Source organism: Papio anubis, chromosome 2 (assembly GCF_008728515.1).
Source record: "Papio anubis isolate 15944 chromosome 2, Panubis1.0, whole genome shotgun sequence".
Taxonomy (NCBI): domain Eukaryota; kingdom Metazoa; phylum Chordata; class Mammalia; order Primates; family Cercopithecidae; genus Papio; species Papio anubis.
Genome location: NC_044977.1, coordinates 103,021,919 through 103,037,724, shown reverse-complemented (window position 1 = coordinate 103,037,724; position 15,806 = coordinate 103,021,919). Strand labels below are relative to the sequence as shown.

At 44.2% G+C, this 15,806-nt stretch overlaps 1 protein-coding gene across 1 annotated transcript in view; it reads left to right on the top strand.

Moving 5' to 3' along the window:
- Positions 1-15,806, top strand: part of ITGA9 (integrin subunit alpha 9) — a 390,243-nt gene that overhangs the window by 232,033 nt on the left and 142,404 nt on the right. Inside the window, exon 18 of the mRNA XM_021934572.2 lies at positions 7,494-7,644. Within this exon, the coding sequence (XP_021790264.2) occupies positions 7,494-7,644 (151 nt within the window). The remainder of the gene's footprint in view (positions 1-7,493; positions 7,645-15,806) is intronic.

Below are 15,806 nucleotides of genomic sequence, written 5' to 3'. Positions count from 1 at the left end.
CACATGTGGCACTGGTCTAGAACATGAACTTCAGAGTTGTCCCACTCAATAGGCAAGGGAGCTGGGGTAATTACACACCAGTTCCCATCAGTCATTGAGGGTTGCTGCAGAGCATGTCAGAAGCTTAATTGTTAGGCACTTTCCTGGCCTGCAGAGGAAAGCCCTCTGACAAAGAGATTGGGATACTGACTAGATAGAACTGCAGCCTGTGCAGGGTACAGTGATAAGACTTAGGTGGAACCACTAATAGCCCACTGCATTTTTTAATATCTTCACTTTGGTGCCTTATTATTGTCAAATTACTTGCAATAATATATCTTAAGTTGGCCACTCAAGAAAACTTGGTTAAATTCACTGGCCTAGAAGATCAACATCAAATCTTTGTCTTCAAGATCTAAGAGAATCTGGATGTGCCCTACACATATCTACTTGCCTCTCGCTAATCTTTCTGCTACGAATGTCCTTCTCCTGCCCCTTTCCATGTTACTTCTGCCCACCTTCATCCTCTGATCATGTTTATTTTTCTCTCTGGCTGGAATATACTCCCTGTTTTTCTGCCCATCCATAGGCAGAGCATTTTACAAGCAAGTGACTTTTAGGATCATTCTTTCAGATGTGGTTCAATTGCTACCTGTCTCCGGAAGCTTCATGTAATAACTTCAGTCAACAGTGATTTCTTTCCCCTGAGTTTCTCTTGCCCCTTGATCTTACCTGTTCCTTTGGCGGGTCTTACCAAATTCATGGTTTATTTCCTGGGTAATTCATTTACCAGCATGCATTCAGGAGGTGCCTGACAGTCCTCACTTATTCCCTGTAGCTTAATTAACACCGTCCCTTAATTATTGATGTTATAAGCAATTTATTTGGTATTTTGTGCTTGTATCCCTCATAGAAAGACATCAGATAAGCAATTTTGGTTTTTTGGTTTACTCATGTTTGTAATTTTAAACTCTGAAAATTGAAAACCTTTGATAGCTGTCAACAAAGTACCCAGAAAGAAGGTTGCCCACAAGAGTGGCTAAAGACATCTAGAGTCATCTCAAATGCCTCCACAAATTTCAAAGAAAATTGTCAAGAGAAAAATTAAGCACCTCGGTAGCATTTGCAAAGAGATGATACCTTATATTCTAAATATTCTCCCAGTAGTCTAAAATATTCTAAATGCTAAGAAAAATAAACACAATTTTATTTATAATATTATAGCCAAGTAAGTTTCATGTACATTGTATACTATTTAATTGCATTTTTATATGCTTTAAGAGCAATGGGAAAGGCAAAGGAGCACTGGACCAGGGGTTAGAGCTCTGCCCTTGTCTGCTGAGTGACCTTGAGGAAGTCACTTAACTGTCTGCCTTTATCTGCAAAATGGTGACCCAAATGAGCCCCCTTCCAGCTGCCAAATTCCGTGTCTGATTTTATGATGTCTGCCCTTTTTAAGAATGGGAAGCATTGTTTGTGATTTCACATTGCAAGGGCTATTTACATGTGTGCTTTGCATTATTGATTTTATGATACATTGTTGAGAGTATCTGATTTTTTGGAAGCTGAATCCTTGCTAAGGACATGCTGCCCCCAGTTGTGATATTGCTCCTAGGAAGAATACAGTCTGCTTCACAATGTCCTTTTTGGTATGATTTCCATGACTGAGAAAACTGGGGATTGTATGTGTAGTACATCTGGTTTATCCACTTGTCTGTCCATGGACACTTTGGATTGTGTCTACCCTTGGCTACTGTGAATAGTGCTGCTGTGAACATGGGGGAACAAATGTCTCTTTGAGTTCCTGCTTTCAGTTCATTGGGTAATATACCCAAAAGTACAATTTTGGGGTTATATGACAATTCTACGTTCAATTATTTTGAGAAATATTCATATTGTTTTCCAAGCAGCCGCTCGATTTTACATTCCTACCAACAGTGCACAAAGGTTTCAATTTCTCCACGTTCTTGACAATTCTTATCTTCTGTTTTTTTGGTAGTTGCCATCCTAATAGGCATGAGGTGGGAAAAAGTGGTTTTTAAAATGTAACAGATGGATAAACAACTGGGAGAAATAAGAGAAGGAGGGAAGGATGGATGGATGGACAGACTTGGCTGCTCTACACTATTATCCTAGTCATCATTGTCAAATATAGTTGTGGTTGATAGATACAATACCAATAATGATAATGATGGTGTAATGAGAAGTTTTTTAGTGCAAATAGTTGGATGCATTTGATTAACACTTGTGCTAGCCTTTACTCAGGCTAGATTTATGATGGCAGCAAAAGAAAAGGTCATGGTTTTTATGTCTGAGACTTAAGGAAAATCTAAATGATCCAATAGAAAATTATTAAGCATCATCCAAAAAATTATCTGGATAGAAGGGGAAAGTTTGCTTTAGTGGCCTTAGTGATTCAGCACATGTGGTTGATATGGAAATGTATTGCATTTACCTAACAAGGAACTTTGAATGGTAATCCTAATGTACAGTGATGAATGAGGGCAGAGAACAAGTTCTACAAAGATTTTCTGGCTTGACACAGCTGCCAGGATGTCATCAGTAACATCAGCCATTGAGTATAGTGAATGAATTGGTGCTAAACTTAAGTGCAAACCCAATAACACAGTCAAAAAAATCCGACTGCTATGAGATGTACTTGGGTAGGATTTTTAAAAACAAATGAGCAATATATTTCCAGCAGGCTATATACATGCTGTAGGATAAGCTTTATAGAAACAGTACACTTTGTATCTTATGTTGACTACTAATGAGGATTTTCATATAAAAGCACAGCAAAGCGGTCCATGTACAAAGTAATATAACCCACTTAAAAGACTGCACAAGCAAATTAAAATTAATGGGGAAATTTCTCAGGGAATAAAATTTCTTGAAGATTAGAAACACTGTTCCTCAATAAATAAGCAGCCCTGCAGTGTTTAGCACAAAAACTCTATGCTTGATCGTTTTACTATTTTAACTGTAAGAGAGGTTGGTCTTTGTGGAGTCCTGTTCCTTTCAGGTGTTAGTAAACTTTCTTGCCAAAGCCCTTCCTGACTGAGATGGAGATGATATTAGAGCCATAGCTGGGACAACCTTCATGCCAAAGGAGGTGTGCTGCTAGTTGCAGCTCAGACCCTACATGGCTGGGTGACCTCAGTTGGGTGGGTTCTCCTTTCTGGGGCTCAACTTCTTCATCTGTAAAATGTGAAGGGGAAGCTAATGATCTGTTGTGGGGATGTCATGGATATTCATTCATTCAAGTGTTCACTGAACACCTGCTAGGAGAGACCAGCCTCTCTGACAGTCCTGCTGAAAGGTGGAAACAATCAGGCACAGGGTTTGTATGCTGAACATTCCACGGTGCTTAGTTATTTATTGAAGAAGAATCTTTCTGATATTCAGGGAACTTTATTCCCTGAGAAATTCTGTGCCTGGCACAACTCTGTCTCTAGGAGTTCAATGATAAGCACAGTCAGAGAAGGATCCTGCCCCCGGTGTTTAGATTCTAATGAGGGATAGACAGTCCTTAACCAAAATAGCCCCACAAACAAATGCGTAATCACAACTTCAATAAGTGCCATGAAAGGTTGATGGAGCACATGGGGATGGGGAGGGCTCATAATGGGAGGATTTATTTCACCCAGGCAGGGAGATCAGGAAGGACCCCCTGGGGACATGATAGTCAGGGGGCTGGAGAAATGTGGGTTTTGGTGGAGAGGAACAAGTTTTGAAGGGATAGGAGATGCTGGGTTCTCATACCAGCACAGCATCTTCTCTCTCTGCATCTCAATTTCCTCATCTCTCAAATATGGGCCTAACATCGAGACCCTTTCACAGTGTTGTGAGGTTTCAGAAGGATGATATATTTGACAACACCCAATATCATGCTGGCATATCACATTTTCATTTCATTTCTAAAAATAACTTTGGAAGCAGAGATGTGCTGTTTTAGTCAAAGATTTTTTTTTAGCTTTGGAGAAAGAATGAAACCCCAGCTTTGAGGCTCCTCTAAAAAAATCTGAGCTCACATTCTGCCCTGGAAGTTGCCTGGCTGCTTCCCTTAATCACAGAGCCATGTTTGAATCACTTGACATTGAAATCCCGGGAATGACTTTGCTGTGTGATTAAGTGACAGAGGCCCAAGGTTTGGGGATTGGCAGAAGTTTAGATGTCCCTGGCCTGATCCCTTGCCCTTTATATACAAGGAAAGGAGGCTGATCACATGAACAACTAAACTGGAATGAAAAGGCAGCCCCTCCTCCATGGTCCTGGGCTTGTCTATACTGTCTCCCTGCCAAACATTCCATGGAAACCTTGGACACTGTCTGATGTCAGGGATACTTGTGAATGCCTGTCCACTTCCATCTTGAGATAAAGCTAGGTTAGCGCTCTCTCATAACTCAAGCCTGAGGTTTATTCTTTTAATCTTCCAAAAACAAACAGAAGGACAGAAATAACCTATCCACTGTTTAAGATTAAAATGGCCAACAATAATAAATAATTGCCACAATAGCTTGAGATCAGGGTCTTAATTTATTGGAGGCCATTCAAGAATTTGCAACTCTTAAGTTAATTTTTCACATCTTGTTTGGATCCTCAGAGCCAGTGCTTCCAAAGCAAGGCCATCATATTTCTCATTGCACATGTTATTCTTGTTGATGTGCCAGACATGCAGGAGAGTGAGGTCCTCTCTTCACGGATGGGTAATGAAGATTCTACCCCCCAGAAATTAGTATTTCAAAGTATTTTCGCCTATGGAGATTTTGAATAGTTCTCTTCTTTTGCATGGTATATTAGCTGTATTAATGGTTGCAAACAACAAAAACATATGCTGGTTAATTCAAGCAGAAAAGGAATTTATTAAAAGGATGTGGGGTGGTTCAGAGCATAGGCAAGAAGGCTGGGGAACCAACACAGACAGGAAACAGAAGAGGCAAGACTCAGCCCAGGGTTCCACCTCTGGGCTCTCTACTGCTCTGTAGCTACTTCAGATGATCCCTGGTGTCTCTGTGCAACCCTCAAAATTTGTAGCCCTGGGTGGGAGCATCTGTTACCACATCACTGCCACTTGATCACCTTTAGATCACATGTTTTCACTTAGGCAAGTACCCACACCCTAGTCATCAAGAAGAGAGGAAAGAGAGGATCTGTCCCCTTTCTGCTAATGTGCCCCTCCCACTTATCTTGAGATTCTCCCAAAACGATAGGATGTCAGGATGCTGAGTGGCCAAAAATAACAACCGTTCATTATACAAACCCTTGTATCCTTAATTACGTCTTCCATTAACTGGTTGTCCAATTAAAACTGGCCACTCACATGGATTTATTTTGTTCAAAGATCACATCACATAATAACCATCAGTCTCTCATGCATCTTCATCCTTGTCACCTTCAGCCTCAGCCGTATCAATGTTCTCATCCTCACCCCGTTCACTCACCCCTCTCCTGGGCCCCCATTTCCCTCCATCTCCTCACACCTCAAACATTCACCTCTTTCTCCTCCAACTCCCAGTCTTTGACCCTACTTCTATTTCACTGCAAAAGAGAAGCAATCACAGAGGAATTCCTGCATGTTCCTACCACCCATCTATTAATGCATCTTCAGCTCACCTCTAGCCAGGCAAGAACAGCCCTTCCAGTCGTTCATCAGACCCCAACAATGATCTCCTGTCATGTTTTCATTAATTGTTCCTTCTCTAATGTATCATTCCCATTAGCATGCACATATACTATGGTAATTCCCATCTTAATAAAAAGCCAAAAAGCTCCCTGGAGCCCACTTCCCCGACCAGCTACCATCCAACTTCCCTGTTCCCCTTTAGAGAAAAACTCCTCCAAATAGTTGTCTGTCCTCATTGCATCCATTTGTTCTCCTCCTACATCTCTGAAACTCTCTCAAGTCAGGCTTTCCTCCCATCACACCACTTCAGCAGTTCTTATCAAGGTCACCAGTGACCTCCAGAAGGCTGATTCCAATGGCCAGTTCTAATTATTCCCATTGTTGTGACCTGTCTGCCACATTGGACAAAATTGATCCTTCCTTTCTTGAGCTTGTCCTCTGTGACCATGTGGATGCCTTCTCTCTCAATTTTCCTCTTCCTGCCCTAGCCATGCTTTTCCAGTCTTGTTCGCTGATACCTCCTCATCTTCAACTTGTAAATGTGAGTCCTCATCTCTACCTATACTCATTTCCTAGTGATCGTATCTAGTCTGTCCCAAATGTATCTCTAGCCCAGAATCCTCCTTCAACTCCGGACTCATGCATCCACCTGCCTTAATATCTCCTTTAAAATCCAATAGGCATTTGGGTTTTCTCTGCTGAACCTTCTCGACCCAGTCTTTCCCATCTCAATAAATGACAACTTTTCTCTGCTAGTTATTGAATCCAAAATCCTTGGAGCAGTCCTTGACTCCTCTTTTCCTAACACCCTTCATCCAGTCCATGAGGAAAATCTGTTGGCATGACCTTTGAAATGTGTCCAGAATATGACCCCATCTCACCCCCTTGGCTGCCACCACCCTGGCCTCCACATTCATCTTCTCACACCTGGATTGTCACAAGAGCCTCCTACCCAGGCCCCCTGTTCCTTTCCTGGCCACTCCACAGACCGTTCACATCACAGCCAGTGCGAGCTTCCTTTAAACATGAACATCCAGTCACACTGCTGCTCTGCTCAGAGTCCTGAAGGGGCTTCCAAGGGTCAAACCAAGGTCCCCATGCTGGCCCACAAGGCCCTGTGGGATCTGCTGCCTCAACTCCCTTGGCCCCTGTGAGCTCATTCCTTCCTGCTCTCTTTATCACTCCTCTCCAGCTGCACTGACCTCCTTGCTGTTACCTGCACGTGCCAGGCACACGCCCACCTCAGGGACTTCTCCTTTGCTAGTCCCCACGTACCTGTGTTTCTTGCTCCCCTTTTTTCTTTGGGTTTGTACTGAAAGGTCACCTCATCAGTGAGGCTTCCCTGATCACCTTATTGTAAATTGCACCCCATCTCCCTTGCAAGTCTGGCACATTCTATCCTCCTTACCCTTTGTAAGTTTTCTCCACAGCTCTTATCACAATCTGACACACATATTTGCTTCTTTTTGTGTGTGTTTTCTCTCTCCCTGAAGCGACAAGGACTCTGTTTTCTTTGCTGCTTCTTCCCTAGCACAGAGTAGTGGCTGGCACGTGGTAGGCACTCAAAAATAACCGAATGAATTCATGTACAAATGAATCCCACGCTTAGGTTATTAAATGCCTTATAGTTTCTTAAGTTTGATATACAGGATTTCCTGTGAGCCTCTAAACAGTCTAGTGAGTTAGGCAAGGTAGAACACTGTGCTTTACATGAGGAAGCTGAGGCCCCAGAGCTAACTGATTGCCTGAGGACCCATGGCTGGTTAATAGGGCTCCTGGAACTTGTAGTTCCAATCTCAGTTTCTGCCCCCCACCTTCAACTACCCCCTGTGTCTCATGTTATATTAGTGTAGGCCTCAGGGCATTCATTGCTGTCTATTTTTCATTACAGTATGGATGAGAAAACCCTGTATCTCGCTTTGGGGGCGGTGAAGAACATCTCCCTAAACATCTCTATCTCCAACCTCGGGGATGATGCCTATGACACCAACGTGTCCTTCAATGTTTCCCGGGAGCTCTTCTTCATCAACATGTGGCAGAAGGTAAGGAGGGCATCCCTGTAAAGAGCAGTTGTTCCATCTGGTACACTTGCCGGCTTTCATTATAGCCTGGAATAGGCAATGATTCTACAAACACTATTGCTTTCTGTGGACTATCATTTAGAATGATTAGAACTTTTTTTGTCCTGGACTTAGAAAATATGTTGGTATAGCCATAAATACCCTTAGAAATATGTTGGTATAGCTGTAAATACCCATAGAGTGGCAGAGAAGTGTCTGTAGTTACATAGTCTCCCATCCCTTCTCTCTTGTGGAATCCTCTCCCTATGGTTTTACATCTGGCCCCTTCTTGGAGATGGTACAGTTGCTGTCTCCAGCAAACACATGTTCTAGAGAATTCCAGTTTTAGGTCAGTAGTTGTGAAAGTAAGGGTAGATCACTGCTTGTTGTGCTAGGTATTATATATGATGTACTTGATGTTTCTACTAGAGGGTCACTGCTTTGGCCTGTGTTTTGAACTATTTATTATTATTTTTTTTTTTTGGAGATAAGTCTCGCTCTGTCACCCAGGCTGGAGTGCAGTGCCACAATCTCGGCTCACTGCAACCTCCACCTCCTGAGTTCAAGTGATCCTCCCACCTCAGCCTCCCAATTAGCTGGGACTACAGGTGTGCGCCTGGCTAATTTTTTTATTTTTTGGTAGAGACAGGGTTTTGCCATGTTGTCCAGGCTGTTCTCGAAATCCTGACCTTAAGTGATCCGCCTGCCTCAGCCTCCTGAAGTGCTGGGATTACAGGTGTGACCCACTGCCCCGGCCTTCCTAACATATTTGAATGAATTGAGGTAGTTAAATTATTTCCACAAATTGAGTGAGTTTTTTTAGAGTGAATTAATTTGAAGTGAAGTTTATATAGTGTGACTCAAAGGTGCAGTGCTGGTATTCTCCCCTACCCGTAATCACCCCGAGTGTACTACCTCTCAGAGGAAGTGGAACAGGCTTCCCTGTAGACAACAAGGGGGAACAAGTAGACAAAAGTCGACACCGTTCTACCCAGCGTTGCTCTAACTGTTGATAGCTGTTCAGCTGGGACTGCTTGCAGCTTTTTAATATTTACAGCCTTGAACAGGGGTGCCTTGTTCTTTATGTTAAAATGGAACCACAGTCACTTTCTGCGGAAAACCTTCACTCTGCCCACTGATGAGCACTGGGCATACATTGAGCAGGTCAATGGCATTTGTTCAGACACATATTCTGTGGGCTCAATAGTGTTGACAGGATTGTGCCAAGCCTGCCCAGCTTAGGGGACAGCTGAAATGCTCAGAGCTACCAAGAGTGGAGGCACTCCAAAACTTTCCAAGAAGTCATCTCAGATTCCCTGCTGCTTCGTAGCTTTCAGGAGCTCAAGGTTTGAGGGAGGCCACAAAAGCAATCAAGGACTGCAGGAGGGATGTGCTTTCCATCCACTTTCTATACCCTAAAAATTACCCGTGGATTAAGCCCAGTCAAGAGAGAACCAAGTGTCTGTAAGGTTCAAGTATCGCTGGCCACACACAGAGTATCTTTTACAGAATCACATGTGCTGTGATGCCATCTCCCTGTGCAGGGTGGGATGGTAGGTCGGGGAGAGGGGCTTCCTTGGGGATTTGACCTGTGGAACTCGTCTCTATGGTAACTGAAAAGATGTAGTTGGCGACTGGGTCATTACATTACACAGATTTCTCTCACTCAGGACCCATGCAAGGAATTTCTTTCCAGCGTCAGACTTAGAAATAGCTGTGCTTTGCCTGAGCATTTTGGCTTGTTTTTACCTTGTGACTGACTAGGCTTCATTCTCTTTATTGGCTGCTAGAAAGTTCAAAGCTGACCCCACTCTGTCAGTATATAGGACTTAGTCTTACTATTTTATAAACTCAGTAGCCCTCTGTATCTTGCTTTGCTCACCCTTTACCATGTTTTTCTTTTTAACTTGGAGATTGCATAATATTCTACCATATGGTTATACTATGGATTTACCTGAAAAATTCCTCTTATTCTGTATTTGGATTATTCCCAGTTTTTATGTTAAGTAAAATTGTGATGAATGTCTTTTACAGAGATTAGTACCAGTAAATGGTCATATCCTTAGCTCTGTAACTTTTCAGAGGATGTGAAGTCACAATTTTGACCACCTACTATACACCAGGGACTTTTTGCACTCTTGTCCCATCCCTTCTTCACTGCATGAGGCCCAATGTGTGTGATTTATTGGAGGAGCACTCTCAGGAGAAGAGGGGCGAGGGATCAGGGGCGGGCAGGGGAAGGGCTGGGAGGGGTGTGCTGTTGGGTCAAAGCTAGCCTTGGTCTGATTTATGAGCTGGGAAGAAGTGGGGAAGCCCTGGAGCATAAATCACTCTGCAGAATTGTCCCCCCTTGAAGCTGCTGGGGATAGCATCATTTTCTACCCCTGTATCGTCACTGGCCACTGGGGGGACGCAGGGGTGGTGAGTGGCCTCCCAAGCATACTGGACAAGGAGGCTCTAGGAGGTCAAAGACAACATGCCTGAGAAGGCCACAGGTACAAGCCATTGGCCACTGTAGCTGGCCATGGGAAATATGGGAGCACATCATTTTGATCTCTTTGCCGTTGAATTCCAGCAACCTTTGAAAAATCTTTGTCACAAGGAACCCTAGGTTTCAGTTTGACAGAAACTTGACAGGGTATCGGGCTCTTCGGGATGTGTTGAATGTTAGCTCCAGAATGATGATGGAGCACAGAGATGTCTTGTAGCTGCTGTGGAGGCAGGGCCAGCCAGAAAAGCAGATGGGCAAGATGACCCTCAGGGTGGCAGGAAAAGGAAGGGAAAAGAAACAGAAACCACCCTTCCAGGACTCCAGCCATGCTGCAAGGTTGATAAACAGGGGATGTAAATGGCATCACCCAGCCTCGAGCAGGATTCTGACAGTACCCAGTGGCTAGTTAGGGGCACCAGGAGAGCCCACCAAACCTGCTTAATAACCCACAGGCCTAACAGGACCAACATGGGCCTGCGAAAAGATTCTAATGGGTAAACTAAGAAAAGCATGACTAAGATACAGAGGGAAAGCATAAGTTTTAAAAAGATTATTAATAGAAAACAAAAGTAAATTTTACAGAGCATCTACTTTTGTTCTTGATGAAAGTCAAAAAAAATGAACACAGTGAAAGATCAGATAGTAGAACAATAGACTGTAAGAAAATGGAATGAACTGGGAGGCAAGAAAAAATACATGTTATGGATGGGATAAAGAAATGTTACAATGAAACCAGGAAATCAGCGGCAGAATTAAAATATGTTATACTCAGGAAAGAGCAGAATCAGCAGAACAGAAAATTGATTTAATGATGTAGAGGTGTTTTTGAGAAGCTCTGAGAATTTGAAGAAAAAGAACGAAGCAATAAAAAAGGATGACAGTGAGGACTATATTGTGGAAGGTGGAAACTGGAAAACAGCAAAGAGAAAATGGTTCCAGAATAATTGGAACAGAAGCCATTCCTTAGACAGCAAAGGAGGATCTCCATTTCCTAAAACGGGTGCAGCAGACACCCGGCTAAAATATTTAAAACATTTTAATGCCTACAAATAGCTTCATGAAATTTTTAATTTTAAGGATATGAAAATGATACTATTAACAGCAGAAAACAAAGAAACCAGTTTCTACAGACTTTTCTGTAACATTAATGTCCAAAGTTAGAACAGTATATTCCATCGTGAATTTTAAATTCGACACGCAGCCAACTTGCCCTCCATTGTGAAGTCAAAATAAAGATATACTCAGATATATGAGAATTCCTAGGTTATTACTTCTTCTAGTTTGGATTTCCCCAAAAGCATACACTGATACAATGATATAGGTACAGATAGTTTATTTGGGGGTGGGAGATCTCAGTGGTGAGTTTGGACAGGAAAGAGGAAAGACAGGAAGGTGTGCGTTTATAAGCGGGTTACTGCTGTGGCACCTTGGGCTTGTCTTCCTCAGACCCTCCGAGAGACTGTGTGTAACAAACCTCAGATCCATTCCCCTCCAGGATGAGGAAGCTGCTGGAGGACTGATCCCACTGCTCCTGTCATTAATCATGGAGAACCGCTCACTGTGTGTGAACTCTCTGGCACTTCCAGCCTTCTCTAAGTAGGCCCACACTCCCTGGGGCCGGGAAGCAACTCAACTCGGGCAGAAAGATGCGGGAAGCCTTTGACCTGGAGGGGCGTGGCTTCAGGTGACCAGGACTCTGGCTGGTTCTGGGGAATATGAACGAGGTGCTGGCCGCATCTGCTATAGTAACCATGAGAGCTTCCTGAAAAGTAGTTATTTACAGATAAACTACTCAAGAATACAAAAGTAGTTGAATAAAAAGTGTGCCACAGTCAAATAAGCATAGAATGAAGCAAAACAATTTTTATAAATATTTATGATAGCAAGCAAATGTAAAAAAAAAAAAGTATTGCCATGGTAAATGCATAATTTAAAAGAATAATAAAAATAAAAAATAATCCTATAATCTCAGTTATACCAATAACAATTTGAGAAGAAAGCTGACTTTGTGACTGCTCTGCTTCACTTTCTTCAGGAAGGAGTTCAGACTCCTCAGCTCCTGAGCCTGGCCCTGCCTGCTTTCCTTTCTCCTCAGACTCCTGGCTCACCGTGCCCCCACATACTCACTTGAATCAGTCGCCACGTAATACCAAAGCTGCCTTTACCCAGGAATCACCCCCACCCCATTTTTGTTTAACGAACTACTCTGTCCTTAAATCTCAGCTCAGGGACCCCGGGTGCAGGCTCCCCACCTGGCTGCACAGGATCTGTCCACAGAATAGATAGATGGATGGATGGATGGATGACTGGGTGGATGGCTGAGTGGATAGATAAGTAGGTAGGTAGGTAGATGACTGGCTGGGTGACTGGGTGGGTGAGTGGGTGGATAGTTATGTGGATAGGTGACTGGGGATGGCTGGTTGGGTGGATGAGTGGGTATGTGGGTGGATGAACAGGTGAGTGGATGACTGGCTGGGTGGATGGGTGTGTGAGTGGATGGATGGCTGGGTGGATGAGTGGATGGGTGAGTGGATGGCTGGCTGGGTGGACGGGTGTGTGAGTGGATGCCTGGCTGGGTGGATGGGTGGGTGGGTAGGTAGATGGATGGTAATTCGTTTTGTCCAAAGTTACAGAGACTTAAGGCCCAGGCCTCCAAGGTTACCTGTCTTCTCTGTCATCACACAGTCAATTAGTTATATATTAGCTTCTAAGACTGAATACAAAATATCCCCTGCAATGGATTTTTCTGTCTTCTTCTAAGGCAAGGCTACTTTCATAGGTTTATTCTGGATTATTTTTTCCTTTGAGGGAACGCTGCTTATAAAAACATAGGATACACATGGATGACCATCTGCTGGCTTTTTTCTCTCCTAAATAAAGCTAACTTGAAAACACATTATAAAAGAGGGCTTAATTTGTTGGTGGCTACTCTGCTGGCTGGCTTGCGCTGTCCAGCCAGAGCTCAGGGTATAATGATCGGCAACTGGGTTTCCTCAGGGCAGGCCCAGTGCACCGTGTTGCCTGCTGGGTAAGGAACCAGCAAAGCCTCACTACAGAGTGAGATTCCTGGGGTGCCCTGTGGGAGCAGTGAGAGGGAGCCCCGGGGCAGGGGAGGGGTGCATGGTTAAAAAGGAGCATAAGGAAGAATAGATCACCACTGCATCACACCAGGGTCACCATTCACACTGGGTTCCGTATAAACGATACCTCCACAGAATATAATGTGAGTGATGTCCCTGGAGATATATAGCTCTGTGGCCCTGGAGTCAAGGTAAAGCCTTGTTTTAATTTCTTGCTGTGGAGCCATTTGGCACAAAGGGATTTGGCTCTTCTTGCCTTTGTCGAACAGCCATGGATTTGTTTGGACAGCAGTTATTGAATACCTGCTAAATGCCAGGGACTGTTCCAGCCACAAGGAGACACAAAGATCTAGTCCCTGCCCCCAGGGAGCTCACAGCCTAATGGGGCCAAAGGCATGTCAGTAAGCAATTAAAGCACAAGGTGCCAGCTGCTTTACAGAGGTACTTAAAAGTTGTTTGAAGCATAGACATGACAAGGTAAAGCAAGTCATTACCACAGTAGCTAGTGCCCTGTTGGACAGAATCCTTGGACGAGTGCTTAAGGTACGTGGATGAGCCTCCAAAGGATCTGGTGTCAGCTGATTCCTACATTGCAGAGCTAGGGTGGGTGGAATGGGTCAGTTTATTTGGCTGGTGAAGGAGGGACCTAGGTTGGAGCAGGGATGAGAGGGCAGAACAGAGTAAAGGAGGAGGGGGAGGAGAGAACCCAGTAGGATGGAAAGAGGCTGCCCATGTTGAACAAAGGACCAGTAACATTTCTGGTGGCAGGGAGATGTCAGAACATTTTTGCCTGCTCTTACAAGCCTGTCAGGATTTCACCACTCATTGGTTCTAAGAAATCTCCCCTCCCACCTCAGTCTGTTTTGTTTTTAGCCCATTCTGGATTTCTGCACTCATGAATGCCTCATGTGACCAGGGGTAGGCAGGGAGAAAAACTCAAAGAAGGGGCTGGGGTTATGTGTACATCTTCATGATATTGACTGTATGGCATGCATGGAAACAGACATGGACATGAAAGGATAAGCTTCAAGCCAGGTGCATGAGGGCTCCCAGCTGACTTTTGGGTACAAAGAGGATGCAGCAGCTTGCCACAGAGTGACAGAGGAGGCCATGCTAGGAGAGAAGGGAGAACAAGTGGGGCAGTCACCCTGGCCTGACTCTTCTACACAATGTGATACGCTGTCTTGGTTGGGGTCTCTCAGATGCCAAGGAATTCAGGGAAATTTCTTTATTTGGGAGATGCAAGAAACAATGGTAGGGGGTTGAAGTGATATAGTAGGGAGGTGAAACAATGGTAGGGAGGTGAAATGATACAGGCAGGAGGCAGTGAATGAAAAGTGAGCTGTTAAACCAACTACTGCAGTGGGCAATGGAGCTTATTCCTGCAGGGCAACTCTAGGAAGAGTAAGGGAGCTGGGGGATTTATACTCCTTTCCCCAAGAGTCAAGAAATGAGGTCTTCTGGGGCTATTTATATTCTCCAGTACTCCTGCCCTCCCATAGGCATGGCAGGAGAGACCTACATGGTTTTGGAAAAATGCTTTTGGGTGCAGAGATGCCGTAATATAGCCCCTGGCAGTTGGAAGTGGGCTGGAGCATCCTGAGTGTGCAAGTCATGTGGTCAGGGCTCACCAGCCTCTTCCAGAGAGGCCCATAGGATTAGAAGTATCTCTAACCTTAGCACCTCACTTTCTAGGCTCTTATAAGTTGTAGGTTGGTCTGATAGAGCCTCGCTGAGGTTCTCATACAAGATCTAGTAGCATACACCTCACAGTGTGCAGAAGTGGGGTGAGGCAGGTGTGGTATGTGGATGAAGAGGACCAGGGTGGGGCAGGAGGAAGCAGTGAAGACAGTGGGAAGATGGAGGGTTCCAGCTGCACCCACAGGGCATCAGGCTCCCAGCAGCATTCAGTGGTTGCCAGGTGGGAGTGAGGCCTAGCACTCTATTTTCTAATATAACCCAGAGATCTTATGACTTTGGCAGCTAATTAAAATGTTTTCTGAACATCATATGAACCAAACAAAACATGTCCAGTGACTGCATCTAGCCTGTAGGCCACCAGCCTGTGACCTCCAGCCTGGCTGTTTTCCGTATGTTCTAGTCCGGATCTGCGTTTCTGGTGGAACTTAGTCTGTCTGCAGTCTTACTGTGTTTTCATGTTCTCCCCTTGGCAACAGATAAACTAGTCAAAGAGATGAGAGTTTGGGGCTTCAAGTGTCCAGCTTCAAGGAGAGGAGTGGAGAGGGTCAACCAGAACGTAGTGTCCATGGAGTTTTTAGAACTCGTGATGCTTTGAAAACTATTTGCTGGCTGGAATATTTGTGCTTCACGGTGATTGCAAGAAGCAACTAAGCTGGAGTTCGAATTTTAGAAGCTGCTAGAAGTAAAATGACAGGCAATTAGTGTGAAATAGAGGGAAAGTGTAGCTTTGGTGACCAGCAGATACAGAGTTGAGATTCCAACTCTGTTTCTGATGGCCAGTGTGGCCTTGGGTCAGGGGTCTTCTCTCTGTGCCTCAGTTTCTTTCTCTTTAAAGTGGGATTGTGCCAAGGATTAAATGAGTCCTACACCAT